The 24,191-nt window shown below is 40.0% G+C and overlaps 1 protein-coding gene across 1 annotated transcript; it reads left to right on the top strand.

Moving 5' to 3' along the window:
* The first annotated feature begins 8,250 nt into the window (after positions 1 to 8,250).
* Positions 8,251 to 23,003, top strand: LOC134876318 (uncharacterized). Its single transcript, XM_063901309.1, has 16 exons — positions 8,251 to 9,356; positions 10,106 to 10,684; positions 10,983 to 11,126; positions 11,216 to 11,453; positions 11,751 to 12,384; positions 13,162 to 13,290; positions 14,069 to 14,316; positions 15,470 to 15,635; positions 16,698 to 16,899; positions 17,401 to 17,534; positions 17,784 to 17,920; positions 18,795 to 18,943; positions 19,191 to 19,397; positions 19,501 to 19,595; positions 20,765 to 20,889; positions 22,756 to 23,003. Exons 1-16 carry the CDS (start codon positions 8,688 to 8,690, stop codon positions 23,001 to 23,003), a joined length of 4,104 nt encoding a protein of 1,367 aa, XP_063757379.1. The 5' UTR covers positions 8,251 to 8,687.
* Positions 23,004 to 24,191: the final 1,188 nt, after the last annotated feature.

The following is a 24,191-nucleotide window of genomic DNA, read 5'->3' as shown; positions in this document are numbered from 1 at the left end:
CAAAAATAATATCAAGCAGTACGTTTACCTATAATAAGTATATTTTTATTTTGAAATGTATCGTAACGTTGTAATCCTGCTTGTAATCCTCATTTGAGCGCTGCATTAGACACAACGGTAGGGGAATACAGTTACATTTATTTTGTACCCACATTAAGTAATCCCGGTACATGTAATTTGTTCCAACCTATCGTAGAAATGTATCATCAGTCTTATTTAATTATATATATATAAGTCAAGTAATTACCTCCCTGGTTTGATTTCCCCAGTATGTTAACTACGGCTGTCTTTCCCAGGCTTTAGTACCTTTAATACTAAAGACCTTATCTTCTGTAGAGACAGGAGGTTCAGGCAAATTATCATACGGATGTTACCTGATATAATTAAACATGCCTTATGTCCTGTGTTTTAGCATCCTGTAATGTAAATTGCTTTGTTGTATGCAGTTTGCCAAATATTCTCCAATACTCTTCAGAATGTAGAATTTGATTGGCTGTTCCCCTTCTTCCTTCACTTTAAGAATCTGGTTTAATGTTTGATCGGATCAGATCCTTGTACGACATAGGTTGTGCAGGTTATCTGGCCTCCAGCTGGAATTGATTCTGTTAAATGCTCTGCTCTTTATTAAATAACACAACTTTGATTTGAAGGTTGTAGATGTGTTCTTTTCTTACCAGAAGGTGATTAAGTGTGGAATTTCCACAACACAACCCAAGCCTGGTCCTGTCAGATAAGGCTGTCCTGTTGTCTTAAATGACATGTGCTATTAAATGATTATCACAGTCCAGAGCAATAAGATCCTTACTTTGACTCTTGGATTTCTCCAGTCTAATGTGCTTCATTCAGCCGTTTACTTTCCCACTGTCCAAAGGAGTGCAGATTCAGTTTTCTGTTTTAAAAGCGAGACATCTTTACATTTTATTTTCTTTAAACCTTTTCTTTCACCTTGACTGTTAATGGGTCAAAGGAATATTTAAAAGAACTGACATTGTTGAGAAAATTCTCCTTAAATGACTTAGCAGTTAAATGCTCCCTCCTGCTGCTGCTAGAGGAAAGGTCAGGTGAGTCATCAGGTTGTATCCTCTGGTGAGCAGGAGTGTCTGTTAAGAACTTTTAAAGTCATCAAGATTTTAACAAAAATGGTAATAAATGTAAGGATAATTCATCCAAGAGGTGGTGGGATACTTTGTTTTGGACCCAGTTGATGGACTGACAGCAAATCTGAAGAAAATTCACCCACACGGGTCCTGTCCATTTCATATAGGATATGCTCCGGCAACAAAGACTCATGACCACTCAAGTATCAGACATCATTTCTCCACAATTCCGCAGAGGGAGGTTCAGTACTCTACAGCAGTATGTGTCTAATGTAGTGCTAATTACAACCAACTCTCCAAATCAAGAGTCTTTGGATATATTGTTTTGTTCTTCTGATAACTAATTCCATGTTTCAGGGAGCTGTTGGATGTGGAGGTTTTGTCTGGAGCTCTGGAAATGTCCAGGTCAGTGCTGCTGCAGGATCCCTGTCAGCTGGCCTCCCAGCTTGTGGGTCGACTGGGACAGATGGTTTTTGAGGACCGACCTGTTGCTAAAGGTACACTGTGACAGGAATTCTGTATCTGTATGTATTTACACTATCAGTATATGTATGTGCCTGCGTTTGGGGGGATCCATGGAGTTGTACTTATACCAACAATATACAAGTCACTAAAAATATATACATTTATATAAAAAATGAGGCTTCGTATCTCATTTCTGTTACATTTTCCTTTTTAGACGTCAACTTAAAAAATTGTGATGCAAACAATAACTGAAGTAGGACCACATGTTCAACAGAAAATGTCAGCAGAGGTTCACCCTTTTCGTCATCCACAAAACCAGCATGCAACAGGACCAACCAAACCCATGTGATCATTGCTGGAAGTGCTAATTAAATACAAATAAACTTTACGTTAATAAATAATGATCAGACAAATGATTAACTCAGGCTATATAGGCATTTTGACTCATGCAACTGGCATGGGGTGTAAGTATGTGAATGCAAGGTTTACACTGGTTTAAAGATTGGTGATTTCACTAAGAACATATTATTTACATGTCTCTATGAGAGATACTAGAAGTGTGTTGATGTTTCACTGTTGGGGCACAATGAAATAAAGTATGTTTGATATATTAAAGGACATCAAAATTGTCGTGGCATTAGTAGTCAACAACTCTGCAGCAAAGAGGGTTTTCTACCAGCCGTTCTAGACAGTGTAATGTCCACCATTATTTAGTCAATATTTGCTGTTCTGTAAACCGTGTATCTGATGCAGGTGACCCTCTGAAGTTTAGCTTCCTCCATGATCTGCTGTCTCAGTGCAGCAGTTCCTCCCTGCCTGTGCTGCTGCCCTCCTCCACCTACCTGCTGCCCCCAGGGGACCTCCAACACACCCTGCTGGCAGGTAACAAACGTATATACTCTAGAAAGACCTGCCTCACATGGTTCAAGGGGTTTTATTATCATGTTCACAGTAGCTAGAGTCTAGTTATGGCAATGAAAATCTTAGGTCCCGAGCTCCTCCAACAATGCAACATATACGATATAGGACAAAATAAGAAAGTAAAAATAAGCTGTCATCCTGTTGCGCTATTTGGTACTATTCTGTACACTTCTTTTACATGCCTGTCCTGAAAGACGCACCCAGGCTTTTTCTATTATGTTTCTTTCTGAGCCTAAGGACATGATGTGCTGCGTGCTGTACATAATGTAAAGCCGCTGAGGAACCTTTGTTTTTAAAAAATGTGTAATTGGGCTTTATACAAAGTAGCAAAGTACATTTACTCAAGTACTGCTCTTAAGTACAATTTTGAGGGACTATACTTGATTATCTCCATTTTATACTACTCCACTACATTTAAAAGGGAAATAATGTAATTTTACTCAATAAATGTATCAACAGCTGTAGCTACTTTTAACAGAAAGCATCTCTCAAAATGATAATTAAACTAGTGGACTATTTATCTTGTTATACTTAAAGCTGATTTTGAATGCAGGACTTTAACTTGTAATGAAGTATTTTGATAACATTGTATTTGTGCTATTTCTCAAATCAAGAATCTGAATACTTGTTCCACCACAGGCTATATAACTATAATTAGCATGTCTTGATGAATACACCCACGAACATGCCTGTACTACAAAGTATTTTTAGTATAATTACCTGGCTGCTATAACTCTTTAATGAAATATGGTGTTGAATGATGGTGTGTTAACCAACCAGGTCACTTGACCAATGTGACTGCTCTGGGAGGGGGTCAAAGAGGACCCCTGGGTGTTACCAGTGAATCAGATGGAAGCCTCAGGTTTTGGGATCTGGAGCAGAGGCGGATCATAAGGAGCTTGGAGTCGGCGGGGGGAGTGGTGGCTGATTTCCTCACCCTGGGTCTGGATGATAGGATGCTTATAGTCTGCATGGGACAAAGTCTGCAGGTACAACTTCAGCCACATTCAGTTTCACTGCTTTGTTTGTATGTAGAGGTAATATACATGTTCTGCCTTATCGCAGCAACAGTGCTGATAGCTTAATGACAGGATGGCAGAACAGCATTGATGTCATCCAACACTTACTGAGACTCTTAAGCATGAAATACCGTAGACAAAAAGATGAGATTAAATGTGGTTTTAACAATGTCACCAACATGTCTTTTTAGTTTTGCAGACAAGAAATATCATATATTACAGATATTTTCTCCCCCAATGCAACACTTTCATTATGTCAGTCCCATTTCTGGCGCTGTGCTATTCATATTGACTACACCGGCAGAACAAAAAGAGTCCAGTCAGAAGGATTCAGAGTAACTTCCTTAAGTTATAGTCAACAATGACAATCACAGGGCTTCGGAGAAAAAGACACATTTATATTTTGGTTAGACTACATTGAATAAAATGTACTATACAATATTATGTTATAATTTAATCTGATGACTCAAAGATGTCAACCGTTGTCATTGTCTAAATCTCAACTAAAATAGTTATCTTTGACTAAAATGAGACCATAATGGCGAGACTTTTCATCCACTAAAACCTGTTTAAAAGTCACAGGATTAGGTAGATTAAATGTGTTAAAAATGAACAACCACCTTTGATAAAGTCAAATTTAGCACTAGTAGGATGTTCGTATCAATGATGTTATTTCAAGCTAAATTAAAAAAGCCAACAGTTTCGGATCCAAACATACGGACGCGTATTGCTGCCACACACAAAAAAAAGCTCAGTATCACATAATAATCATTTTTTTTACAAATATAACAAAAGTGTAAATATAAATTAGAGAGACAGAGAGTAAACACTTTGAAAACACTGTTTTTGCAGGACACTGACGTTCTATGTTTCAGGTGAGGGAGGTTGATTCCGGACGAGTTGTGTACTCCGAGAGTGACTCAGTGGATGTTCCCATAGTGACCACCACCTGTGAAGGACAGCTGCTGGTGGTCTTCTATGATGGAAGTCATCTAGTCAAGGTGCATAGCAGAAAACACACACACACACACACACACACACACACACACACACACACACACACACACACACACACACACACACACACACACACACACACACAGGGGATGTGTTGAAGACAGATCGTTGCTAGACCTATGACGTTAACCGAGAGGACGTACAATGTTCATTTAGGTTTATACAAGTTTCAAAAAAGGTCATTTCTTTGCTAAAAGTGTTCCTTGTGTGTTTGACAGGTGTTTGACCTGTCATCCTCCTGCTCTCTGCTGCACTGTGCTAACATCTGCATGGAGCACGAGGCAATCCACAAAGACCGCTCCATTCTGCTGTCCAGCAACTCCATCAGAGACTACGTCCTCTTTGCCTACAGGTGAGCCAGCAAGAGTTCAGATCAACCTCTAGGACCAGGCTACGGTCATGTGTTTGTGAGTAGCATATTAAAATGATTTGTCATCATGCCTTTTGTTTGTTTTGGAAACCATTCAGGTGGTAGCTGCAAGTGCTTACTGTCTAATAGCACTTCAGGACAGAAATATAAAGGATTTATATTTCCGTACCAAGCCAGTACCAAGCCAGCATGGCAAGTGGTTATTGTTAACGTTACACAAAACTGTTCTTTTCTGGGGAGTGTTGTCCTTTTCTTTCACTAATTTTGATTTGTGTTGTGTCTTTGTATCAGAGTTAAGAATTGATACTGTTGTGTGAAGAAATACTGTGGACCAGAGCGTATCATTTCAGGTGTTTACTTGCAGAGGAGGTGAAGGTTTTCTCTTTAAGCTCTCTTTGAGTGTCTGCAGAACCTTCAAAGATTCAATTCAAGATTCAAAGGCTTTGTCGTCATATGCACAGGAGCTACAGTGTAGTGATGGCAATGAATATCTGAAGTCACAGGCTCCTCCAACAATGCAATGTAAATGTATAAGACATAAGGGATAATGTGCAGCGAGGCGGTCATTATGGGGAAAAGAACACCCGACAGGATGATCAGGGAGCCCGACGCGGAGCTGCACATTATCCCGCTTATAACACGGCCAGATACTAACGACATGACTCCCAATATTAATTCAAATTATTTTATTGACTAAGAAATCATTGTATTTCTTCCATTAATTTAAAAAAAAAACTCCGTTCCACGGCTGGAAATGCAACAACAACAACTTTAAAGCATCTGTAACTGTTCAGAGATTCTGATCACAGTCCTTAAACCCTGCAGAGCCTAGACCATGTTCCTGACAGTGTTTACTTCCTGTCTGTCTGCTTCTGGTGATTATCTGACGTCCAGGGCTTAGTCTTTTAACCTCTTTTCCTTTCTCTTTCTTGATCCTCCTTAGCAACGGTCAATAAATCCTTGACAGCGGTCTGTACTACTGGATTAAAACATGTCACATGTTCTGAATTGACCAATCAGAATCGAGTATTTAACTAAACCATGTAATACAATGAGTTATTCATCCCACAGGCCATAAGATTATTAAACACCTGAGCTCTGTAGAGGGCCTCCATAAGCATTCATCTGTTCATCTATAGTTTATTTATCTAATAGTTATCACAGTAATAAACAGTTTTTCATTTCATCTTACTGTACAATATTTCATTTTACTTTACGTTCTTGTATATATCATATTCTGTTTACCCTGTATATAGGCTTTATTTTCCTTTTTTTTAATAATTGTTTTATGTCTTATATAACTTTGCATTGTTGGAGGAGCTCAGGACTTAGCATAACTGCTGTGCATATTACCTTTGAATCTTTAAAAAACCTAATAAAAATAGTCCAAGAAGAAACAGAGCACAATAAAACAGTGAAAGATAATGTTGCAAGACTAATGTGCAAGTATTGCAGGAGACATTAACTACAGTATGTACAGGTCCAATAAATACAATAAGCTAAATGTTGCAGAGAGTCTTGTAAGTGACCAAGTAAATGCAGGAGTCTATAGACATGTAAATAGAATAAGATAAACAAGAACCAAATGTAAAAGGAATGAGTTATAAATAAAGAAAAAACTGTTAGCCCATCTCCAACAGGGGGTTAGGAAATACCTGGCCTGACAAGCAAAACATTACACACACAAAGGCACAGTAATAACTGAAGGGAAGCCAAGTGTGTCAGCGTCAGAAATCTGTTGTAATGTAGACTAAACTGTAAGAGGACACTGTACTGAGACATATTAGCACTCAATGTGTCACTGTGAAACTGTCAAAGTCCTTAGTGGAAATGACTGTCTTGTTATTAAACCCTGTTATTATCGCAGCAGGCCAGATGATGTCACGCTGTCATGTCAAGTGTCCCGGCGAGTGACCTCGTTCTTAAATAATATCACATGTCCCTTTGTTAACAAGCTGTGAAATCAGGCCTCAAACACATTTCCCTGCTGGGTTTGAAAACCGTTGTAAATTATTAAGATGCCCTCCCAGTGTAATGTAGCACAGACGTGATGCCTTCATGCCTTCGCTCCTGTCACGTAGACGAATAACCCTGAATCTGATAGCCAGGTGATAACAGTAAGATAATAAAAGTTTCCAGGACAGCTCTTCTCCATCCCATCTCATTATAACTGTAGTAAAGGCAATGGATGCTTTAATTAGCACAGATGATATTCACACCTGACAGGAGGAGGTATCAGATAAACAACTAACTAGGGCACTGGTGGTAATACAAGACGACAGGGGCGGTAATAACATGCAACACATCAGCTCATTTACACTCCTGCCCTTAGTGTTTAAGTTAAATGAAAGCTCGCAGAAGGACAAAGAAGGTTCAGAGGAAGAGCTCTGCACCAAAAAACTTCTGTAACATACATTTAATTTGGTATTTTTTCATTTGGATCATGCGTTGTGTTCACTTTCATGTTGAGATTCGGGGTGTACTGTATATCGGGAAAAGCAGGAAAAGTGTAAGCCTGTTAAAGCTTCCTCTAAAAAATACTGAAATATTGACTTTAATTAAATATATTATGCCAACAGATTTCACATAACTGTATAGGGGTTAATTAAAAGCTATAATATAAAGTTTACTATAATAAAAATATATAATACTTTGAATTAAAGTCAATGTTTCGGTTGTATCAGTGTGTATAAAAGTAGCCCCTGCATTAGCTGCTGTACCTGATTGCATTGACTTGTGGGAAATCATGCATTGTCTCATATAGCATACTAATGTTAGCTATATTTATCTCCAACATACTGTACACCTGTGGTGGGATAAAATGGACTGTATGCTGAGGAACCTTTTATATTTGCAGTTATTCTAAATGAATGAAATCCATGTATTAACATTCCTTGCACTCCTTTTAGCGTTGTTTGTAAAAAAGGTAACAACCTGTTCAAACATAACAGGTTAGCGGAGAGCTGCTCGCAATTGATAGAAACGAAAAACAACATTTTCATGGTCGTGCATCAGCTCCTCTTACATCCAGAACACCATATATTGAAATGATGTGCTTTCAAATGCTTGTCTATGAGTCAGAGAAGCCTTTATCAAACGTTTGACATTAATCCATATCTATAGAAGTTAAAAATATGGCAATTTTAAATATTAATGCACACAATAAATACGAGTACAATCATAAGGCATAATGTAAATGTGAAATGGGACACCCCGATAAGCTATAGGCAGCTTGAGAAAAGGGTCCAAGACACTAAACATTAAATATTTACAGTATATATCATTAATACATAGAATTGAGAGAGTTACATTACAACCCAAAAACATACCGCACACTGACCAGAAACCATGAAAACTAAACTCAGGGTGTCCGCGGGGTCTTAAAAAGTCTAAAAAAGTCTAAAATTACACATTTTCAATTTAAGGCCTAAAAAAGTCTAAAATATAGAGATATTTCGCAGTGTAAGTCTAAAATTGGGTTTGAGTAATTTAAGACCTACGTTTCAATGCAAAATATCGACAAAGGATTATTTTTTTTGTTTGTTTTGTTTTTACGTCCTTTTCCACGCCGTTCTGTTTTTTTCTTTTTCTGTTATGGTGGCAGTTATGGTCCGTGTAGTTCTACATGACATGTGCTGTTAGTGGAACATACAATAATAAAACTACAGATGTGAAACGGAAATGTACTGTCGTCACAGGATGCAGCAGCAAGTATTTTGATTCTCTGTGTGCGAGCAAGGCGGGAATAGTTACAAAGTAGGATAACGTCCGAATGGCAGGAGAAAGTTAAAAAAAAGGATGGGTAAATGTAAATTCAACGACAATTGGCTCTCAATAGGGCAATTTGCAGACTGGCTGAAACGCGTTCCCGCTGATGACAGTGAGGCATACTGCACGTTTTGCAAAAGAACTCTTAAACTCGGGACCCTGGGCATCAAGGCACTGGAGTCTCACACAAAATCCAGCAAACACCAGGAGTCGGCAAATGCAGCACGCAATTCCCATGGAATTGCCCAGTTCTGTTCAGTAGCAAGCAGCACGTCGTCAATAAATAATACGGGTAATATTCGTGATCTATTGGGCTCCACTGATACAATGAAGGCAGAAGTTCTGTGGGCGCTTAACACAGTGGCTAAACACCAGTCATGCAGATCCAATGACGGCATCGGAGAGCTTTTCCAAGCGATGTTCCCCGACTCCACAGTTGCCAAAACATTCCAATGCGGGAGAGACAAGACGTCGTACATACTCCGATTTGGAGTGGCAGAGTTCGTCAAAAAAGAGCTTATCTCAAAGGTGACCGGGCCCTTCGTCATTATGTTTGACGAAAGTCTTAACCACGCAACAAAGAGGAAGCAACTGGACCTTCACGTAAGGTACTGGGATGACGGCCAGGTACAGTCCCGGTACCTGGGCTCACAATTTATGGGCCATGCCACAGCAAACGACTTGCTGAAGGAGATCAAAGTAAGTGCTTTTTTTGTATTATTTTTATCCACTGATTGGTCGTAAAAATGTCACTCTTGATTAAAATTAATAGAAGTACTTTTGGCCAATCGCTGCGTTTCTTACATCTGGAGTAACATCTTGTTACGGGGTAGCCAGCTGTCACACCGGGTTTATCGTAACGCAACATTGCCCCCAGCACCGGTTGTTGCATAACAACAACATGGCCCCAGATGTCGGTTGCTGCGTAACGCAGCATAGTTGATTTGTCATTGTTGGGGATGTATGTTATTCGTCGGTCTCTGCAGTACAGCAGGGATCATACAACTTCCGTGTTGCGGTAGTTTTATGATCCCAAAAGTAATGCAAAGACCGACCAACGATTTCATCTCCTGTTATGAAAAGGGGCTCCATTTAAAATCGGAAGGTGTGTGGCTGCGCGTCTGATCCGCATATACAGTTGTCTCTGTCACCATGTCCAAACGTTTCTTAGTGAAAATATTTTGATCATTGGGAGATTTGGTTTATTCATTTTCTGAAGTAGTGCTCTGCAATTGCTGTGTGAGAGAATGAATGAGGACATCTGTGTATTAAATTGCCTTCTCTTAATCATAATTTGTACATGCCTCCTTTTCATTGGCCAACCTTTACATTCTGCTCCCATTACTTATTTGTATGCTAGCTGCACATAACTATTGCCTGTGTGTGTGATTTTGTTGTTTAAATATATGCTAATTTAATTGACTGGTTGATTTGTTTCCTTCCCTTAGGAATGTGCGGGCCACCTGGACCTCAGCAAGCTGATTTCGATCTCAATGGATGGTCCAAATGTAAATTTTAAGTTCTTTGAGCTGTTCCAGGCGGAATATGCTGACCTGTACGCTGGTTCTCAGCTCATATCTGTTGGTAGCTGCGGGTTACACACCGTACACCATGCCTTTAAAACAGGCTTCTCGTGGCAGGTGGACAAGATCCTCAGGGCCTTGCACACATTGTTGCATAATGTTCCCGCAAGACGAGAGGACTACGAGAAGACCACCAGGTCTACCCGCTTCCCGTTGGCATGGTGTGGGCACCGATGGCTGGTAAACCTGCCTGTCGTGATACGAGCGTTGGATATCTGGTCATCTATGCTGGTGTACACCAATGCTGTGAGGAGAAAGGAGCTTCCAAATCCTGGCACTGGAAGCTTTGCTGTAATCGAAGAAGCCCAGAAAGATCCCCTGACTCTACCTAAGCTGCAGTTTTTCAGGAGCATCGCCCAGCTATTTGATCCGTTTTTAAGGAAGTACCAGACTGAGGAGCCGGTGATGCCTTACCTAGGCAGAGATCTGGCAGAGTTGATCAAGGTAATGCCTTTTCTAATGAGCAGAACATTATTTAGGAAACTGTCATGAAATGGATGTATGGATTTTATGATTGCATTATATTGATTTTGAGAGTTTTGGTGTGGTTATGATGCCAGCCCACCGACCCACCCCATTACACCGCCAGCTCAAAAGTAAAGCATTATGTAGGCCTGTAATTAAACAAATACAGTTGTGAACAAAGACACATTCACAGCAAATCTACAGCAGTCAAAATGGTACACAGTATTTTGCAAAGTAATTATGTAATTGAAATGTTTCTTTTGTTATCGTCCAACAGAGTCTGATGCGTCGTTTCGTGAAACGAGAGGTTCTGCAGGACATCACCACAGCCCAGCTTACCAAACTGGACATAGGTGACAAGAATATCTTGATGCCGGTGCACTGTGTTGATATTGGCTTGGGTGCTGAGGAGGCCCTCAAGGTACTAATAGCTTAATGTCAAAGATTATCAGGGGGAAGCCCATGTGTACAGCATTTTTGCTTACATTCCTTTCGCATTTCTCTGTACAGAACAGCAAAAGTTCAGACCTCAGGATTCTTGAATTTAAAAGGGACTGCATGCAAGGACTCTCAAGCATGGTGAAGAAAGTACAGGAGAAGAGTCCTCTTAAGTACAGTACCGTTAGGCAGATGGATTGTCTAGACCCCACAGTGATGAGCAGTGATCCAGACGGCTGCAAGGCAAAGATGAAGGGACTTGTGCAGACATTTCTGCTCAACAGGCAGCTGGCAGGAGGAGTTTGTGCTGGTACTAGGAGTTCTAGAAAGGGCTGAGGAAAATTATGCGTGCCACTTTCAGATAATCTTGTATATTATATTTAGCATCTGCATTTAGCAACTGATCAGTATTTATTGTATGTCAAAATATGATCACAATATATTTGAGTGTAGATCTCTTAAGTTAGGTTACTCCAGCAAATAATTTCCATGCACCCGTTTTGTGTGGTTTAAAGACTGTACCCCCACAGAGCTGTAAGGAAAGCCACAATGGTGATGACTAAATGGAAGCCATAAGTAAATTTATTTTTACATCTTTTTGTCTCAGGGGACACCATTCTCCAACAGTTCGATGCTGCGTTGTCTGTGAAGTGCAGGCATGAAGATTTCATCTCCTTCAAGCCAATGCAAAAGAGGCTAGATGGCTTCCTTCATGGCTTCATCGGCAAGGCATACCCAGATCTTTGGGCCTTTTGCAAGACCCTTTTACTGCTTTCTCATGGTCAGGCGTCTGTAGAGATCGAGACGGAGAATATGCAAGAAGAAACATTGGTCGCACACAGGCTTGTTTACGACTACGTTGCAATACATGGGGGCGTTACCAAGGTTCCACTTACACCTGACCTAATGAAATCTGTCATGGCTGCCAGGTCACGGTACCGTGTGCATTTGGACGAACAGAGGAAGAAGAAGGAGACAGAGACACAAGGGAAGAAAAGGGCACACGCGGAGGAGCAGTTACAAGACCTGAAAGTCAAGAGGGACAGTCTACATAAAGTTACTGAGAGCCTGGGCAAAGAGGCAGATGAGTTGGCAGAGCAAGCAGAGGGCAAGGCTGGGAGCAAAATGGCACATCTGATTTCAAAATCAAATGCTCTGAGGAGGGCTGCCAAAGACAAGCTCTCCCAGCTTAAGGTTCTGGGGGATGAAATTGCCACCAAAAGTGCAGAGCTTAAAAGCATGTAAATAATGTAAATAATATGTTTGTTTCATTGACAATAAATGTAAATTGACGGCAATCTGGCTTTGTTATTTCTTTTTTTTTAATACTTCGTGAAGGTCTTAAATTTAACCCATGATGGTCTAAAAAAGGTCTAAAAAAGTCTAAAATTGCACTTGTTAAAACCTGCAGACACCCTGTAAACTACTCTTACCCTTACTACTTAATGGGCTAAAACATTTTTATCATCAGTCCAAAACATTTGTTTAAAATAGGTAAGATAATATACAGACACATTGTATGAGTAAATGCATTACAATACAATAGTTTAGAAGTCCACAACCATTCAGTGTATTAAATCAGAATGGGTTTAATAACCAAGAAGGTTCACACACACAAGGAATTTCCTTTTGTTTATGGGGTGTATACAAAGATACAGAAAGAAGAAAACGTAGCAACAAAAAAAAGAAATACTTCTGCTGTATCAACTATTTAAAAAACTATTTTAACACTACTCGAATAAATGTACATCATTTACAATATCTGACATATTTGCTTTAAATGTGTTGCTTTAAGTGCCTCTTTTTATAGTTTCATACCTGAGGACCTCTGCAGACCATACTGAAGCTCTGCTCTTTTTACCCAACAGCCTCTAAAGCATACCTGTGGGTGTATACAGGGCTCACTGACCCGGGAGAGCACTAACCATTTGGCATTGGTTTTATTGTGTAAATGCTGTAAATACAAAGGAAAGTTTCAATGTTTTCCACTAAATTCATACTGTTCTTCTTTGTCTGAGGTCTGGTGGTGAGGCAGCAGTCTTCAGTGCCAGGGGAGGGGCTGTGCTGTCTGTCCTGTCTGCTCAGCATGCTGCTGCCTCTATACAGGCTGTGGAGATGACTGCAGAATACCTGCTGCTTTTCTGCAGGTACACTTACACCCTAAACACGGGTACACTGTCTTCTCTTTTCATCACATCCAGCAGCCCTTGGTCAGAGTTGTGCCTGCATTGTGTCTCATTCAGAGTACATAAAATAGGTTTTAAGTTCAAGAGTGTACGGGGTGCAGGCAGTGCTGGAAGTACCCAGATGCTTTACTTAGATTAAAATACCAAAACATTAATGTCAAAATACTTAATTACAAGTAGAAGTCATGGATTCAAAATCTTACTTAAGTAAGAGCACAAAAGTATTATCAACATACAGTAATTTACTTAAATTATAAAAATACTCATTGTGCATTGCCTTGATGTGTGTATATAATCATATGTAAAATATTTAATTCATTAGATTTTTTCTGACTTTAAAAGTCTCTAGTTTAATTTTTAGAGACGCATTTTAAAAGTAGCTACAGCAGTAAAATGTAGAATGACATGATTTCCTTTTTTAAATGTAATTGAAGTATAAAGTAGCATAAAATGGGAATACTGAAATAAACTACTAGTACCTCAAAATTGTACTTAAGATATGTACTTTGTTCATTCTACCTCAGGGTGCAGGGATTTGAAAGCATTGAGTTGTAAAATAAGTTGTTGTTCTTAATAAAAATCTCTGATAGCAGTTTCATCTTTTTAAGGAGAATTAAGTAATGAAAAAATATATTAAATAACACTTTATTTCAGTAGGCTCTGTGGTACTCCTTTTGTTAGATTCCGTGTGCTTCAGTGTGACGTCACCCTCTCCTCTCTGTAAACTTGTCACTGTCAGATACCCCTACAGGTGGGGCAGTGAAATCCTCCATATCGAGTTCTTCAGCACGGTGTCCTTCCTTTACCTGCGGACTATTGTGGGCTGCAGCCAGGACTACATTTCCCACGTCACCGTCAACAGGGCGGGGACTCACGTCGTGGCGTTTTGCCCCTCCCCCCGCACGGGCATCACTGAGTTGGTCACCTGGAACCTAGATACTGAGGACCACAAACACCTCGCTCGCTTCCCCGCAGTACTGACCACAGGTTTGTTTTGACAGGGGTGCTCAAAGTTCTCCATGGATTCTGACCAGGATAATAAATGAACCATTTCAGAAAGCCAAGCAGCAATTGTCCTATCATAGCTTAGGATCATTGACTCGGCAAGATAACTCAAAGGTTTGGATTTCCTAACACTAGTAAGGGCAACACTTTAGAAAGAGTTGTCTTTTGTATTTTCATTCAAACCCAAAACGAGAGGAGTAAGAGAACAGATCAATCAGTTATTTATCTGCTGCCTGGCAAACTAGTTGATGTTGTGTTTGTTACTCTCTCAAGGCCAAAGATTAGCATATAATGTTTGACTTTGTGGGAAACAGTTAACTAAGAAAGAGCCTCATTCATGACAAATCAAGTTTGTGGCGTCTAGCGTAATGTTAGCAGATTTTTCCCGCTATTTATTGAGTATGGGGAAGTAAGTGTTTTGTACAGCGATGCTTCTTGCCTGAAGGCTAGAGATGACTTACAATGAAGCATAAATCTAAAGTATTCATTACTTGTTAAAGTAACGTTGTAGTATTTCCACATCTGGAAGGAGTTCGGTACACAAGGGCTAAATGGGACATGTAGCTTTAGCATCTTTTTTACGTCTTAACTCATGATCAAGTTATCATTGTAACATGTATATGCACAGTAGTGTCAGATTAATTGAAAAGACCCTTTTGCATTTGACTAATTCTCTTTTTTTTGGGCCGGATCAGTCTTTATGAGAGAGTGTAAGGGAAAGGGTCAGAGGGAAAGACATGCGCAAAAGGGACTGCAGGCTGGATTCAAACCTGCGTCCGCCACAGCACGGCTGAACCACAGATTACACATTTTCAGGCCAGCCTGTTGAAAACAGTAATCAACTAATAAAATCTGATATTGACTGTCATCTCAGTCAAGAAAATTGATTAAATGTTGTCTGATTTGTCTGAAATCAAAGAGTTTTTCAGAAATATCAATGAATTTTTGGTTTTAAATGTGCCACCGATAGAGCGAAAATTGAATAGTTTCTACTTACATACATCGTTTCTTTTGTACTAAAGATGTGTGTCAGATAACAATAGACCACACCAGAACACAGCCAGCATGTGGGTAGGTGTGCACCAGATGTTGGGGCCTGACAGAGGTCAGCTTAGACATGTCGCTTTCTCCTCAGGCATTTGTTTTGACCTGCGGCTCTGCGTGGGGTTCTGCAGCGGAGAGCAGTACCTCCGTCTGTGGGATCTGACCTCCAGGATCAGGGACCAGGCTCTTACCTATAACATCCATACGCTCAAAAGTGAGGGCACCGAGGAGGTCGTTCCTATGGGGAAAACCATGAGGTAGGTGAAGTATATCTTGTAGCGATGTTTCACTCTTCCCCCAACCAACCTTCCTCTGGCCTCAGAGAGTATCTACCTTAGTATACCTCAGATTTAATACACCACATAGGTACCAAGGTGAACCACTCACAGCAGTCGCTCTGCCTGTCTCTCACTTATGTTGAAGAGGTTATTAGTTTCAGATTTATTACCCTACATAATCCACATCACACATCCTGTTTTGGTTCTAATTTGTTAGCCATTTTTGTTGCACTTAACAAAGTATTCTACTTTTTACAATTTATCTGACACATTTAATCAAAAGTTACTTTTTAGATTTATATTATTAGCAAAAAATATATATTTCAATTATTAAATACACTTTGAAATATAATTATAGGTTAAGATATCCAGCAGCAGTATATGAAGTCCAGCTTTGATGAACTTATTAATGCATGAATTACTTCTAGTACTTCTAGTACATTTTAATGCCGATACTCATACTTTTTACTTTTACTTAAGTAGGATTTTAAATGCAGGTGTTTTACTTGTAAAAGAGTATTATTACAATATAATATTTCTAATTTAACTTAGGTATAAAATCTGACCACTTCTTTCATTGCACACAAATACAGCCTCCTATGCTGGGATCAGTCCTAAACACAGACATCCAATCTTAACTGCCCATTGACCAATCAGATAACTGTGAACATTAATAACGAGAGGTCAACTCTTAAATGTTCATTCTTACTTAAAAGTGGGCAACTTGTTACAAAAAGGACTCAGATTGTATTGAAGACTATACGTTTTTGTATTACTGTAGTAAACACTTTCAAATGATTTTATGTTCTCAATCACTTGAGTCCCATTTAGTTTAATACTCATACCTGTATGTGCTTTCCATCAGTGGGGAATCTCAATTTTGCATTGTGCCTTTTCCCCCTGAGGAACAATAATCTTGAGGTGACTGCTTTGATATCAGGAGCACTTTCCATCAAACTGTCCCTCTGTGTTACCAAACTGTCCATGTTGGTATTGTAGTACCATCCTCATCTGATGGAGTGTGACTCCCTCTGCTGGCAGGTACGCTGTCTGCCGCTCCGTCAGAGCTGGAACGGTGTATGTGTGGAATTTATCCAGACCACGTTTCGCCTGCCGACCAATCAGAGTGCAGCACGGCCTCTACGGCAGCACGGACGTGGTGCTCGCCCATGACTTTAAACTTTACATCTTTACTGACAGAAGCACAAACAGCAGCATGAACGCATCTTCACACACATTCCAGGTCAGACTCTCTCTGAAGTCTGTTTGTATACATTCATCGCTTTGTGGATACAGTAATTTAACCGGCTGTACCCATGTGTAACATGGTTGTTACATGGGTGTACTACAGGTGTAATAATGGTTTAATATCGGTGTGAATGAGTGTATGAATGTGTAATGTAGGTGTAATAACCGTGTAATATGGGCGTATTATGAGCATTATAATAGTGTAATTATGGCGTTACACGGTTGTAATAGCTAAGAACAGTGTAGTATGGGTATAAGTTGGGTGTAATAACGCTGTAATAGCATGTAAAATGTATTCATGTGTGATAAGGGTGTAACAGTATAATATTCTTGTTATGTATACAATAGGAATCAATACATTTACCAAAAGATGTATATGTGATTGCCCATCTAAGGATTAAGTTTAGTCTTTTTTCTCATTGTACATTCAGATCGGACTGTGTGACTCCCTAAGTTCATGTTCATAGCTACATACCTGTTCCGTCTGATCTGGCAGACTCTTCTGGTGTATGATTTGATCAAGAGGAGCTATGTGAGGAGACAGACCGGGATCACAGTTACTCCCTGTCCCCAACACGAGTACCGTCTGCTGGAGGACGGACGGACTCTGCTGGGCCTATCAGAGACCAGGTGAGAGTTCATCTGTGAAATACAGGGAGTGTGAAAAGTCTGCAATGATGAGGATACTTCATAGAATACACTTGTGGAAAGTAACCAAGCACATTTACTCAAGTACTGTACTTAACTCCTTATGATTCAGAAACCCTACATTTCAAACTACTTGTTAAAGTTATTCTCACAGTATCTTTCATCTATTGGATCGTGTCGGCCTTCACAAAACCCATTTCATCAGAACTTGATTTTTGTCTGTTGTTGCAGAGACCATCTGATCCTTTGGGATCTACACTCTGGCTCCATCAAACATGAGATCAAACCCCCCCACAGAAAGTTGCTCCTGTACAGTAGCGGGGCTCAAAACCTGAATCCTGATGTGGAAACACGCAGAGAGACAGCATGTGAGCAACCTGATCCTTCCTTTATCCAGCGCAGATTTGTTTTCATCATGTTTTCCATGATGATCTGACTCCATGTGCATTTTACTGTGTGTGTTTCACTGATGCACAAATCCACTTTACAGAGGGATATATATGCTGATTCACATCCATTCCAGAAAAACAATACCTGTATTATGCTAGGATCAGCAAGAAAATAATAGCAACCCTATTGAAAATATCGTAGTTATTAGAAGTTGGGGGTGTGCTTCTGCTTTTGTTCTGTGTTTGTTCAATTTGTATTTCCGCATAACAAAGCAAGTGCTTGTATGAAAATGCATTATAAAAATATCCTTATAATTATTATTTCCAGAGGAGTCTACATGTCAATGTGTCCTATGGCAAGGGACTGAACCCCAAATTGCTCCGGACACAGACATCCATTTTTAAATGTCTATGTGTAGGATTGAGCATTAAATAAGATATAGAGCAGTTTTTCACAGTGTGTGACTGCCCCAGTCTGTATGAATTTGTGTGTGAAAAGCTGACGGTTGACATGTAGTGTAAATGCATTTTAGGTAGGCAGAAGACAATAAAGGCAATAGCTAAAAGTGAATCCATTAAGATGGTTCTTCACTTTGGAAGGGTTTCCCTAAAATGTGTGTATTAGTATATTCTGCTGTTTTATTGAGGGTTAACTGCAACACAAAGATACATGTTTATGACCACCTGCATTTAAATATAGCCACACTACAGCAAAAGCACAATAGGGTCCCTTTAATTCATTTAGCTATACAGAACCCTTATCTGTTGAAAGATCAGATAATCTAGTTGGATGTTGGCACATGTCTGCTGTGGCCTGCAGTTCCTTATAACTGATTTTCTGACCTTGCCACAGTAATGCCTTGGGACGTTCGAACAGAGAGCAAGTCTGCGAAGAAGAGGAGGCTGGAGAGAGAGAAACAGAGAGAGAAAGAGGCGGAAAGGAGGCTGAAGGGAGAGAAATACAACTCCATACACCAATACCTCCTCAGTGGAGATGAACAGGTACACAGTTAAGGAGCAAAACACACCACATATTTTTTGAGGGAAATAAAGTGCAATCATGTTCCAAACTGTGACTACACGTTTTAAGTTGCTTGAGGTCTTATTCATTTTTATAACACTGGCAGCATTGCTGGCAGAAATATATTGCTGTATAATAATTTTAGGATGATTGTCTCTATTGCATGATGTTTCATTCCTTTTTACAGTATTTGCTGAATTATTGACTTTCCACAACCCTGTTTTGCAGGTGGTGGTGTGCTCTTATTTTGCTCACCACCTCAATGTGTTCAGCATGGCTTCCCAGGAACACCTCCACACCCTGGAGGATAGAACATCTCTGCTGAGCCTCCAAACTGCAGCCATCACCTCCACAGGCAGCCACCTGGTGATCAGCAGCTACAACCAGGAGCAGAGGAGCCCCCACATCTGCCTGTGGGACCTGCACAAAGGAACAGTGCGCTGTTTGCTCCGATTTGGACTGTGCTCTTAAAGTTTTATCTTCTGGATGATTTGATCTCTTGTTGACCAAAGGTTATGCTTTGTACAAATTATTTTAGGTGATGAACAGACGAACGAATGAGGTTGGAGTTTGCTGCGTAGCTATAACAGACAACGCAGACAGAGTTGTCTTTGGGGCCACAGGAAGCAACAGGTACATGTGTTCAGCTTTCATAAGAGACAATCATAATAATGCATTTTATTTATATAGGCGCCTTTCAAGGCTTTCAAGGTCGCAGTACAGGATACAAAAACAACACCAGCAGAAAGACATATAATCAATAAGAGCAGAGGATGTGTCATGAGTAGTGATCAGGGTAGATGTGCCAGTGTGAAGAGATATGTTTTGAAACGTGACTTGAAAATGGAGAGAGTCAATATTGTGAAGAGCAGCTGAAGGTTCTGGACCCCATGGTGGTTAAGCGGAAAGTTGGTGCAGTGATGAGGATGGAAGCAGGAGACCTGAGAGTGCGGGTGGGGGGATTGATGTGCAGGAGGTAGGAGAGGTACAGAGGAGTGAGGTTGTGGATAGCCTTAAAGGTGAGGAGCAGAATCTTATAATCTGTAAAGTATCTGACAGGCAGCCAGTGAAGCTGCTGGAAAACAGGAGTGATGTGGCTACTGAAGGGGGTTCTGCTGATGCGGTTGGCAGTTTTTTGGACCAGGCGAAGTTTGTGGATGAGAGGGAGACCAAAGAGAGAGAGTAGCAGTAGTCGATGAAGTGACCAGGGTATGAACAAGAATGGTGGTGCTGTGAGGTGTGAGGGACAGGCGGAGGCGGTTGATGTTACATATATGGAAACAAGCAGACCGAGGATGACACCCAGAGACTTAACTAAGGGTGAGTTAGGGGGGATTTGGTGCCAATGAGAACATAGGCCTGTTATTCCCTGCAATGCTGCTGAACGGTTGAGACCAAACCTCGGACTCTGAGTTTGAAGTTAGTGGATAAGGTGTGGTCATTAGATGACTTATTCTGCTTATGATTTCCTAAAATAATTGAGCTTATTCTTACATTTAAAATCTTTGGGGTGTGTTTATAGAGGGGTTATTTTAATACCTTAACACTTTAGTTGATATTATAGTAATATATTGCATATTAGCAATATATTCAAATTTGATCAACCTATGGCTGAGCAATTGAAGGATGTTTTTAGGTTAAGCGAGCCCTGAACACCTACTGTTGTCTGACATGATCATGAGGCTTCTGTGCTAGCATTGGGCTGCATTAGTATTTTGCTGATATAAACAATCAGCACTCAGCTTTGAATGTGAAGAGGTGAAAATACTTTTTAATATTGCCCATTTCCATTTCCCTGACAGATTGAAAGTGTGGGACCCCTTTAAGGGAAACTACAGGAGCATCTGTGGCTATGGAAACCTGACCATTGATGTCTCCAGTAAGCTTTACGTGACAGAGGGAGGAACTAGAGCCATCCTGCTGTCAGGTGGGTTGATAATAAAAGCTCTTATATATAAAAAGAATGAAGTATTTATAAGGTCTTCAGTCATGTGACTGAAGTGTGTGTTTGTTTTCACACTCTGGTGCTAAAAAAACAACTGTTTCATCAAGGCTCGTTCACATTAAGGTGCCATATCACAGCATGTTTTCACACTTTCAAGCAAGTGAAATCATTGTAGAGTGAGCTGGATCTGAGTTGGATTAAAGACACTGATATATAAAGTCATTTTGTAATTAGAAGGCTAATTCACCAACATTTGAATACAAAAATAAATGTCAGAAGCTCAAGTGACTTGTAAATGTATTTGTGTCAACTGAATCTTTAAAAGCTAAATGATTTCTAAAAAGGTTACAAAGAAAGTATACATTACTTTCTGAATCTTATTAAGAGACCTCTGACAAACATGTATCTACACTTCTGATCTGATCATGTCATTAGAAATTGGCAAAGGGACCCTGTTATGCTTTGATATTGTTATTAGGACTTCTCCAAACTGTTCACCAATCACAACAGAGTCGGCCAGCTAACCAATCAGAGCAGACTGGGCTCTGGTTTCAGACAGAGGGTGAAAAGAGGTGCTGCAGCACAGGCAGTATGAGAACAATAAAGAGCTTTCTGAACATTAAAGCATGGAGACATGTCCCAGGAGAGACACTACATACTGATATACACCTGAACATCAGCAGGAGCGGACTCTTTAAAGTAGAGACACTATACTGATATACACCTGAACATCAGCAGGAGAGGACTCTTTAAAGTAGAGACACTACATACTGATATACACCTGAACATCAGCAGGAGAGGACTCTTTAAAGTAGAGACACTATATACTGATATACACCTGAACATAAGCAGGAGAGGACTCTTTAAAGTAGAGACACTATATACTGATATACACCTGAACATCAGCAGGAGAGGACTCTTTAAAGTAGAGACACTACATACTGATATACACCTGAACATCAGCAGGAGAGGACTCTTTAAAGTAGAGACACTACATACTGATATACACCTGAACATCAGCAGGAGAGGACTCTTTAAAGTAGAGACACTACATACTGATATACACCTGAACATCAGCAGGAGAGGACTCTTTAAAATAGAGACACTATATACTGATATACACCTGAACATCAGGAGAGGACTCTTTAAAGTAGAGACACTATATACTGATATACACCTGAACATCAGCAGGAGAGGACTCTTTAAAGTAGAGACACTATATACTGATATACACCTGAACATCAGGAGAGGACTCTTTAAAGTAGAGACACTATATACTGATATACACCTGAACATCAGCAGGAGAGGACTCTTTAAAGTAGAGACACTACATACTGATATACACCTGAACATCAGCAGGAGAGGACTCTTTAAAGTAGAGACACTACATACTGATATACACCTGAACATCAGCAGGAGAGGACTCTTTAAAGTAGAGACACTATATACTGATATACACCTGAACATCAGCAGGAGAGGACTCTTTAAAGTAGAGACACTATATACTGATATACACCTGAACATCAGCAGGAGAGGACTCTTTAAAGTAGAGACACTATATACTGATATACACCTGAACATCAGCAGAATGTTTTTTTGTGCCAGGCTGATAACATTTAATGTAAGCTTTTAAGTTGGCATTTTAAACATGTATACAGTTTATTATTTTAGCGTTATGGGGTTGTGCATCCAAACTTAAGTGGCCAATTTAGTGACTGCAGTTATGCCACTTAACAGTTGGCTTCGTTTTTTAGCCCCCGAGGTAGTCACTTTGTTGAAAATGATACTATAACATTTCAACATATCATGCTAAGAACTCGTTTTTTTTGTCTGATCCTTTAATACCAGGACAGCTGAGCCTGTGGGACCTGCAGACAGGCAGCATCCTGTCTGTGCTCTCTCTGGATGCACATGTCCGCTGTATCAGGCTTATTCCTGGACACCAGGTTAGCATCCTGCTGAGCCTCAGCCACAGCCCTGCCCTCCTCAGCCTCAGGTTCCCAACCAGGACTGTCAGATCAGCGCCTCAAGTCTCTCAACATGAAAACCTGTTCGGAGAGTCCAGCAGCAGCGAGGAAGAGGAGGATGACGCATGAACATTCTGCATTTCACAGCTCTTTCTTCATAACCATTCAAAGGTATTTTTGGGCCAGTGGATGTCACATGACTAGCGAAGTTCTATCTCATCTACATATTATTAGTTTAAAAAACTAAATAAAAATGATGTAGCAAAATATAATATCCCGTAGCAGAAAAGTAATAGAATTAGAATTACCAGCCGTAATGAACGCATGATTAGTTAAAATATATATACACTACCTGGCCAAACAAAAGGTCACACACTCTAATATTCGTTGGACCGCCTTTAGCTTTGATTACGGCACGCATTCTCTGTGGCATCATTTCCACAAGCTTCTGCAATGTCACAACATTTATTTCTGTCTTGATTCATTTTTAGCCAAGATCTTAAGGTTTCAAGGTTTCAAGGTTTTATTGGTCATATGCACAGCATATACAACGTATATGTTGGCAATGAAAATCTTATATCCCATGCTCCTCCAACAACTCAACATACATGGTGCAAATAAGATAAATAAAATAGTGCAAAAAGAGAGAAGAATATTTACAATAACAACAATAAAGATTTGAGGATGTGAAATATATACATATGTGGAATACATTGAGAGTATTTAAATACTTTACACTGTTGAATGAGGAGGTATGGACAGATGCATCTATTATGAATAACAGATGTATATGGCAGATATGTACAATATATAGATATGTGTATTATAAACAGATATGTATGGCAGATGTGTATAATATATATATATATACTGTATGTATGTGTACTATAAACAGATGTGAGTAGACATTCACAGAGCTCAGGAGTTCAGCAGTCTTATAGTCTGTGGTATAAAACTGTCTCTGAATCTGGTGCTCTTGGTCCGGATGCTGCGGTACCGTCTGCCAGACGGCAGCAGACAGATCTTGATTTCATGACGGGAGATTCGGAGCACTGCGCAAAGTCTTCTCCAGCACATCCCAAAGATTCTCACTCGGGTTCAGGTCTGGACTCTGTGGGGGCCAATCCATGTGTGAAATGATGTCTCATGCTCCCTGAACCACTCTTTCACAATTTGAGCCCGATGGATCCTGGCATTGTCATCTTGGAACATGCCCGTGCCATCAGAGAAGAACAAATCCATTGATGGAATAACCTGGTCCTTCAGTATATTCAGGTAGTCAGCTGACCTCATTCTTTGGGCACGTTGCTGAACCTA

The sequence above is a fragment of the Eleginops maclovinus genome, chromosome 14 (genome assembly GCF_036324505.1).
Source record: "Eleginops maclovinus isolate JMC-PN-2008 ecotype Puerto Natales chromosome 14, JC_Emac_rtc_rv5, whole genome shotgun sequence".
NCBI lineage: Eukaryota > Metazoa > Chordata > Actinopteri > Perciformes > Eleginopidae > Eleginops > Eleginops maclovinus.
Note: the sequence above shows the minus strand (reverse complement) of the source record. Positions and strands in the feature narration are given on the sequence as shown.

Bases quoted from the DNA above. Each gene is read 5' to 3' on its own strand.
- LOC134876318 (XM_063901309.1), top strand. From the start codon at position 8,688: ATGGGTAAATGTAAATTCAACGACAATTGGCTCTCAATAGGGCAATTT. The intron at 12,385-13,161 runs GTAAATAATGTA...TCTTTGTCTGAG, and splicing joins AGTGCAGAGCTTAAAAGCAT to GTCTGGTGGTGAGGCAGCAG. The intron at 20,890-22,755 runs GTGGGTTGATAA...CTTTAATACCAG, and splicing joins TAGAGCCATCCTGCTGTCAG to GACAGCTGAGCCTGTGGGAC.